Source organism: Oreochromis niloticus, linkage group LG1 (genome assembly GCF_001858045.2).
Source record: "Oreochromis niloticus isolate F11D_XX linkage group LG1, O_niloticus_UMD_NMBU, whole genome shotgun sequence".
Classification (NCBI taxonomy): Eukaryota; Metazoa; Chordata; class Actinopteri; order Cichliformes; family Cichlidae; genus Oreochromis; species Oreochromis niloticus.
Window position 1 is genome coordinate 14971643 of NC_031965.2, and position 9083 is coordinate 14980725.

Consider the following 9083-nt stretch of genomic DNA (forward strand, 5'->3'; position numbering starts at 1 on the left):
GGGTAGATTTTAGTTTCAAAATGTAACCAGTCAGTGAAAACAAGGTCACACAAAAAACACAGGTCTTACCTTGACTCAGCACACAGGCAGTCTAACTCATGAATGCCCAGGCTTTGTGCTAATAGCGCCTATTATTGTTATTTGTAGCTACCTTCGGTTGTCATGTCTTAGTGCTAAATTATACCAGGGTTTTAAAAATTGTTATGATGCCATTCCTTGTGGTGCTATCCAGTTATGGATATAACTAATTTGTAAAATTTTATGTTTTCAAGAATTTTAATACTGACTCAAGTCTTGTCTAATTTAAGTATTCTTAGCAACAGAAACCCACAGGTACAACTATTCTGCCCCTGTGTTGTTGCTTTATTGGGTTTCTTTGGCTGGGGCATTTCTCAGTTTTCCCACCAGTGGGCAGTATTACCCCTTGAGTTTTGTAGCTTCTTCTTTGGTTGTTTAGTGTGCGCTACACTGCCCCCTTTTGGTGATGTGTTATAAGCAGCAGGCAAAGTTCGCACAGGCAGTGGGAGAAAACGCATGGAGCAGAAAACAACCTGCACAACTTTAAGCCCAGTTTACATCGTTGGGGAGTTTGTTGAACCATAATCTGTAAGTAAGCACTGTCTAGCTTTATTTTCTGTAAGATTTGTTACTTTCATGTTACTTAAAAGCTTATTTGAACGTGTAAGGAAAGATGTTTATGGCGAATGCAAAGCATAAGAAAAGCTATGTTGCTAACTTCTGTTTTTGGTTGCAAATATGTCGATACTGATGCTTACATATTATTTTACTGTATGTTCACAGTCTTACAAATTAAAAGAGGAAAAAACGGTCTTCAGTTAAAGACAAAAGACAAAGCGATGTGTCCTGTCGTTCCTGGAACCATCTCCTCTTATGTTAAGCTCGCTGCATAGGGTGAATAGCCATACATTCACCTGAGGGCAGCAGAGTAAGAAGATTATCTACCTATCAAGCACCCAAGATGTCTCAGCCTGAAGCTTCACCGCCTCTCTCCCAGATGGTGGTCCGGTCAGAGTGCCACTCACGCTCTTCACGCTCGTCACGTTCTTCACGTCGTTCATCCACCAGTCAAGCTGCAACCCGAGCCAGAGCAGAAGCAGAAGCCGCCCGCACCAGAGCACAGTACGCCAAACGCCAGATCGACATGGAGGTTGAGAAGGCACGCATCGAGGCAACACTAAACGCTCTGAAGAAGGAGGGTGAGGCTGAAGCAGCGCTCGCCGCAGCTCATGTCCTGGAAGCGGCAGCCGATGAGGAGCATGATGCCGTTGACCTCACAGAACAAGGAGTCTCCTCTAAGACACCTCCTTCCATCAGACGCGCTCAAGATTATGTGAACGCTCACTTCGCTAACTGCAGCTTGGTAGTTAATGAAGACGGAAAGCCTGATACAGGACAACCGGTCGGTAATAACGACGCTCAGCATCTACGACAGAGTCAACCACCAGTTGCCTCCTCTCCAGGTGGACATCTCACTGATTTTGTAGATCAGGAGCAACCTCCTATACACAGACAAACTGACATTTCAACCCTGCCTCAACCTTCATTGCCTCCAAAGACTGAACTCTCAGATTTCACAGCCTATCTAGCACGCCGTGATCTGCTGACAGCAGGATTCAAGGTTTTCGACAACCGTCCTGAGTCCTACTTGTCCTGGAAGTCCATCTTCCACAACGCCATAGAGGGCCTCAACCTCAAGTCCAGCGAAGAGCTTGACCTCCTCACCAAATGGCTCAGCGGGGAGTCACTACAACATGCTCTGAGGATCAGGGCGGTCCATGTGAACAACCCACACGCAGGTCTTCAACGTTTGTGGCAACGTCTAGACAAAAGTTTTGGTTCTCCAGAGGTAGTCGAAGCGTCACTTTTCCAACGCTTACACTCTTTTCCAAAAATATCTAATAAGGACACTCACTTATTGCAGGAGCTTGCAGATCTCCTGTTGGAGTTAGAGTATGCACAAAGTGAAAATTATCTACCCGGCCTTAGCTTTCTGGACACCCCAAGGGGGATAAACCCGATAGTGGAAAAGCTCCCCTACGGACTCCAGGAGTCCTGGGTGAAACAGGGGACAAAATACAAAAAGGACAATGGTGCAGTTTACCCACCTTTCTCATATTTTGTTCAGTTCATAAATGACTATGCAGAAATGAAAACAGATCCTAGCTTTATGTTACAAAGTTCAAACATAGTGGCTCCAAAATCTGATAAGCCATTGTTGAAATCAACTAAATACAGAGGTCCAGTTGCAGTGAACAGAACAGATATTAGTCAAACAAACGTCACGGCTCAAACATCAGTTCTCAACCCAGACAGACAATGTCCTATTCACCACAAGCCCCATTCACTTGCCAAATGCAGGGGTTTTAGGTCAAAAACACTAGATGAAAGGAAAATCATCCTCAAAGAACATGCTATTTGTTATAAGTGTTGTTCTTCCACAGGTCACCGAGCTAAGGATTGCAAAGCCATTATCCAGTGCTTGGAATGTAATAGCGATGCTCATGTGTCTGCCATGCATGCTGGTCCGCCTCCGTGGGCAACCAAGGACTCTAACCTCCTGCCTCAAAGCCACGGCGGGGAGTCTGATCCTTCAAGCCCTGTAACCACAACTGCTTGCACAGAGGTGTGTGGCCCAGGTCTAAATGGCAAATCCTGCTCTAAGATTTGTTTAGTCGACGTGTATCCCCGCACAAACCCTGAAGAGAAAAGGAGGATGTACGCCATGTTGGATGATCAAAGCAACTCATCCTTAGCCAGGTCTGCTTTCTTCGACATGTTTAATGTGAAAGGCACTATGCTCCCATACACCATGAAAACATGTGCAGGTTTGTCAGAGGCTGGAGGACGCAGAGCAACTAATTTCGTTATTCAGGATGTAAATGGAGAAGTGTCCATGTTGCTGCCCACACTGACAGAATGTGATCACATTCCAGACAATAGAGATGAGATACCCACCAAGGAGGCTGTGTCGGCTCACCCGCATCTACACGCACTCGCTTCACAGATCCCTCCTCTGGACCCAGCCGCGGACATTCTCCTCCTCTTGGGCCGGGACATCATCCAAGCGCACAAGGTTCGCAGTCAGGTAAATGGTCCAAACAGTGCACCTTATGCCCAACGCCTCGATCTGGGATGGGTGGTTGTAGGCGATGTCTGCCTCTCGGGGGCCCACAAGCCCACAGTAAACTCTTTTAAGACAGACATTCTGAATAACGGGCGTCCTACCTTCTTTAGCCCCTGTGAAAACAAACTCTATATCAAAGACAAATACACAGAAAGCTGTCCTACATTCGAGAAGACACAAGCGGAATTAGGCAGACACATTTTCCAGCAAACAGTAGACGATGACAAAACGGCTCTTTCAGTAGAAGATGCCTTGTTCCTGGAAATTATGCACAGAGACTTTACTAAAGATGAGGCGAACAATTGGGTAGCTCCACTCCCATTCCGCTCCCCCAGACAGCGTTTACCCAACAATAGGGACCAAGCCCTCAGTCGCTTAATGTCGCTCCGCAAAACGCTGAAAAAGAAACCTGAAATGAAAGACCATTACATTGAGTTTTTAGACAAAACTTTCAGTAAGGGCCACGCTGAACCAGCTCCAGCTCTAGCTCCAGAACAAGAATGCTGGTATCTCCCTAGTTTTGGCATTTACCACCCTCAGAAGCCAGGAAAAATTAGGGTGGTTTTTGATTCAAGTGCGCAATACAACAATGTTTCTCTCAATGATGTGCTACTAAAAGGCCCAGATCTCAATAATACTCTTGTGGGAGTGCTGATGCGTTTCAGGTCCGACCCATACGCAGTCATGGCCGATGTGGAGCAAATGTTTTACAATTTTGTTGTCAGAGAAGACCACCGCAACTACCTCCGCTTCTTGTGGTTTAAAAACCATGATCTGGATGGAGAAGTACAGGAATTCAGGATGAGAGTCCACGTGTTCGGGAACTGCCCCTCCCCATCAGTGGCCATTTATGGACTGAAACGAACAGCGATGGAGGGAGAAAAAGAACACGGCAATGATGTAAGAGAGTTCATTGAACGCCACTTTTATGTGGATGATGGACTAAAATCATTTCCTTCCGCTGATGAGGCCATCAACATTCTCTGTGGGGCTCAGAAGATGCTGGCTCAGTGTAACATACGCCTGCATAAAATCTCGTCCAACTGTCCTACCATCACAAACGCTTTTCCAAGTGAGGACCTTGCAGCTGACATGCAGGGCCTTGACCTTGGGCAGACACCCATGCAGCGAAGCTTGGGCTTGGGCTGGGACCTGTCTACAGACTTGTTCAAGTTCCAGATAACCATCAATGAGAAGCCCTTCACTAAGCGTGGAGTATTGTCAGTCGTTAATAGTGTGTATGACCCACTTGGCTTTGCTGTCCCTGTCATTGTAGAGGGCAGGGTCATACTCAGAGACATTTCCACTGACATTAGTGAATGGGACACTGAACTCCCTAAAGACAAATTACAACAGTGGCAACAGTGGAAACACTCCCTCAAACATCTACAACAGCTTGAGATTCCCAGAATGTTCACCTCAATACCACTCTCTGCAGCAGTAACCAAGGAAATCCATGTTTTCTGTGACGCCTCTACCAAGGCAGTGGCTGCTGTTGCCTACCTTAAACTCACAGACAGAGATGGTCATAATGAAGTGGGCTTCCTTCTTGGCAAGGCACGGCTTGCCCCAAAACCAGACATCACCATACCCAGACTTGAGCTCTGTGCAGCGGTCCTGGCTGTCGAGGTGGCGGAGTTAGTCGTGGACGAGCTGGACATCGCAGTTGATCAGGTGAGCTTCTATTCAGACTCCAAAGTAGTCCTCGGTTACATCTTCAACACAACAAGGCGTTTTTATGTCTATGTGCACAACAGAGTGGAACGCATTAGGCGATCTACACAAGCTCACCAGTGGCATTATGTGCCCACTCACTTAAATCCTGCTGATCATGCCACGCGCGCATTACCGGCGGAGCAGCTTTCTGCCTCCACATGGCTCAGTGGACCCGCATTCCTTACCAAGTCAGAAGCAGGTCAATCTCAGGCAGAGTCATTTGATCTTGTAGACCCAGAGACTGACAACGAACTGCGTCATGAGGTAACTTCTTGTGTTACCACTCTCGCAAAGGATGTTCTCAGTAGTGCCAGATTCGAAAGGTTTTCAAGTTGGAATGTACTACTGAAAGCTATATCTAAACTCCGACACATTGTTCAGTCCTTTAAGCAGAACATAGAAGGCTCCTGCCAGGGCTGGCACAGCTGTAGTGAGCATTTAACTGAAAAGCAGCTTGATCAAGCTAAGATCTTTATCATTCGCACCGTCCAAAGAGAAGTCTATGCAGATGACATAAGACAGCTTGAGAACAGTATGCCCCTCAAAAGGTCAAGCCCACTTAGCAAACTGAACCCATTTCTCGACACAAATGGAATACTCAGAGTGGGTGGGAGACTAAGACGAGCACAGTTGACTTCGGATGAAACAAATCCTATCCTCATCCCATCCAAACACCACCTTTCCCAGCTCATTATAAGACACTTCCATGTGAAAGTATGCCATCAGGGCAGACATTTTACTGAAGGGGCAGTCAGAGCTGCAGGCTTTTGGATTGTGGGAGGAAAAAGAGCAATAAGCAAAATGATATTCAGCTGCGTGACATGTCGAAAACTAAGAGGCAGACAGCAGGAACAGATTATGGCTGAGCTACCAGAGGATAGGCTGTCCACTGACCCTCCGTTTACACATGTAGGGCTTGATGTGTTCGGGCCCTGGCCTGTCACTGTCAGAAAAACGCGTGGTGGGCAAGCGGACGCAAAGCGATGGGCAGTCATATTTACGTGCATGAGCACACGGGCCATTCACATTGAAGTTATAGAATCAATGGACACGTCGTCATTCATCAATGCCCTGCGTCGTTTTTTTGCCATCAGAGGTGCAGTCAAACTTCTTAGGTCCGATTGTGGGACAAATTTTGTGAGTGCCTGCAAAGAGCTGCAAATTGACAAACAGGGCTGCTACAACAGCAAACTAAACAGCTTTCTGGAAGACTCTGGCTGCAAATGGCTTTTCAACCCCCCACATGCGTCGCACATGGCTGGCTCCTGGGAGCGCATGATTGGGGTCACGCGCAAAATCCTTGATGCAATGCTCCTAGAACACAGGAATGCAAAGCTTACCCATGAAATACTGGTGACCTTAATGGCTGAAGTCACTGCAATAGTGAATGCTCGTCCGTTAACAGCAGTTTCTGCAGATCCAGATAACCCAGTCATCCTTACCCCTGCCATGCTGCTCACGCAAAAGGTTACGACCCCACCAATCCCACCAGGTCAGTTTGGAAGCAGTGATCTGTTCAAAGCTCAATGGAGGCGCGTACAATACCTCGCTGATGTCTTCTGGAGACGATGGAAAAAGGAATACATCTCAGGACTTCAGGACCGCCGCAAATGGAAAACAGTAAAGCCTAACCTACAAACAGGAGATGTTGTTCTATTAAGAGAGACACTTGAACATAGGAATAATTGGCCACTTGGACTCATCACCAAAACCTTTCCCAGTGAGGATGGGCTTGTAAGGAAAATAGAGGTGAAGATTTTCCGCAAGGGTGAACACAGGTGCTACATAAGGCCTATAAGTGAGGTTGTGCTATTGGTGTCTAAGGATTGTACTTAAAAGCAGAAACTTTGTTTCATTGTATGTCACTTGCTTTTTACATGTTAGTTGAGAATGACATTCCACGGATGTCAGGCGGGGAGTATTCTGCCCCTGTGTTGTTGCTTTATTGGGTTTCTTTGGCTGGGGCATTTCTCAGTTTTCCCACCAGTGGGCAGTATTACCCCTTGAGTTTTGTAGCTTCTTCTTTGGTTGTTTAGTGTGCGCTACACTGCCCCCTTTTGGTGATGTGTTATAAGCAGCAGGCAAAGTTCGCACAGGCAGTGGGAGAAAACGCATGGAGCAGAAAACAACCTGCACAACTTTAAGCCCAGTTTACATCGTTGGGGAGTTTGTTGAACCATAATCTGTAAGTAAGCACTGTCTAGCTTTATTTTCTGTAAGATTTGTTACTTTCATGTTACTTAAAAGCTTATTTGAACGTGTAAGGAAAGATGTTTATGGCGAATGCAAAGCATAAGAAAAGCTATGTTGCTAACTTCTGTTTTTGGTTGCAAATATGTCGATACTGATGCTTACATATTATTTTACTGTATGTTCACAGTCTTACAAATTAAAAGAGGAAAAAACGGTCTTCAGTTAAAGACAAAAGACAAAGCGATGTGTCCTGTCGTTCCTGGAACCATCTCCTCTTATGTTAAGCTCGCTGCATAGGGTGAATAGCCATACATTCACCTGAGGGCAGCAGAACAACATTACAGCACATATAAAGAAGGTCATAGATAAGTGCTAGTAACCTACACAATGTAATTTTTTTATTGTGTGCATCTGTGCATATTTACTGTAAATGAACCATTGTTTTTTCACTTCCGTGCAAATATGTTGACATTAGTGTTTTTTTATGGCACTATATCTTCAGTCCAATAGCACTTGTGTTTTGTCTCACATTTTATCTTTTCAGTCTTGTCTCTCCCGGCAGCAGTCTCATCATTTAATTGTTGTGCCTGCATGATTCGCCGTGTTGCCTAGCACTGTCACTTTTACAGATAGCCTTTCTTCCTCTGTCCCTTTATCTTTCTCTCTGTCTCTCTCTCTGACACAAAAACATAAACACACACCCCACATATTTACATCGGTAATTATTCATATCTTGTCTTTATCTGTATTTAGATTTTAGAGTCTGCACAACTTTGAGCCTGTTTGTTAAAAGCTCTTTTAACTTGATGAATAAAGTCTAATCAATGCAGAAAATTGCAGGTACTTGAAGACTCAGTGGAAAACTCATTACATTTCTATTTAGTATGAGTCTCTAAGTCTAACTTGAAAACATCTGCTTGTTTACTTTTTACTTCCTCATCATCTAAAAATTAAGATTGGCATAATGAATATAAACATGTCAGTCAATACAAAGCCGAAAATGATGCGATTAACTTTTTGCGATTAACAATTTGGGTACATACTAAATCTAAAGAAAATCAAGCTATATTTTAAAGCTATATTTTCATGCAAATAATAATGAGAGCCTTGTTTGTCTCTTTTATCCATTTTTTAACTTAGTCATTCTTTTTGAGATGACAAACATTAGGACACATTCATAAAAATACCCTCTATATTTTTAAGATAAATTTTAAGAAACTTAGCCAGAGATGTGGCTAACTGCACACAGATATTATCAGGTGTCCATTGCATGCTTTTTGTGGTGATTTATAATGTCAGAAATTTGATGTAATTTCCAGAAATTTGTAAAAAGGAAGTGGCTCAGCTTCAAATTCACACTTGAAGTAAATTATGAGTTGATGACAGGATTGTATATAGTAACAAATTAAAATCATTATTATAGGATATGGCAAGTTTTTAAATCTGTGTATTTCTAGCAATAAATTTGAATAAATAATAAATATTGAATAAATAGAGACGTAGCTTAATTATTTAAAAAATACACAGAGACAAGGTTTGCTTTATTTAGTTAACTTAAGTCAGCTAATGTTACAGCTCTGAATAGCTCAGCAGACATTGTTTCATAGCAGTGTTTCAAAAAATGCTATGTTGTTTAGCTTTTAATGTTGACGTGGTAAATTAATTGAATCCCGTTGATGATTTTGGTACTTCGAGGTAAGTAAACTGACCGACCAACTTTCATGTCGACTATCACATAAGGCCCTTTGCTAGACTTTAGCGTTTTGAGACTTTTTTCTTGTAATGTTTTTTATTTTTGAAAATGTCCTACATATAACATATTGCATTTGCCACCTGTGAAGCAGATGTTACATGTTTTTTTTTCTTTTTTCTAGTTCCATTCAATCTGCAGTGGTACAACAACATATGGTAGCCTCAGGCAGAGGGAGGGAAAAAATAAACTTCACACTGAATAAAATTTTAACGTATCAATTACATATGTTTAATTTTTAAGAAAATATAAAAGTAGTGATAATGCAGTGACATGGCA

The 9083-nt window shown here is 43.5% G+C and overlaps 1 protein-coding gene across 3 annotated transcripts; it reads left to right on the top strand.

Annotated features, from left to right (window-relative positions):
- Positions 1-356: 356 nt before the first annotated feature.
- On the top strand, positions 357-7372 carry LOC109201585 (uncharacterized). 3 transcript variants are annotated; one of them, XR_003219032.1, is made up of 2 exons: positions 357-7046; positions 7242-7372. XR_003219032.1 is itself a non-coding variant. In XM_025905488.1 (2 exons), exons 1-2 carry the CDS (start codon positions 980-982, stop codon positions 6695-6697), a joined length of 5523 nt encoding a protein of 1840 aa, XP_025761273.1. In that variant the 5' UTR covers positions 357-979; the 3' UTR covers positions 6698-7372. The 3 variants fall into 3 exon arrangements, 2 of the variants coding, with proteins under 2 accessions (XP_025761273.1, XP_025761265.1); XM_025905488.1 differs by having other exon boundaries at positions 357-6415; positions 6611-7372; XM_025905480.1 differs by having other exon boundaries at positions 357-606; positions 802-7372.
- The last annotated feature ends 1711 nt before the right edge of the window (positions 7373-9083 follow it).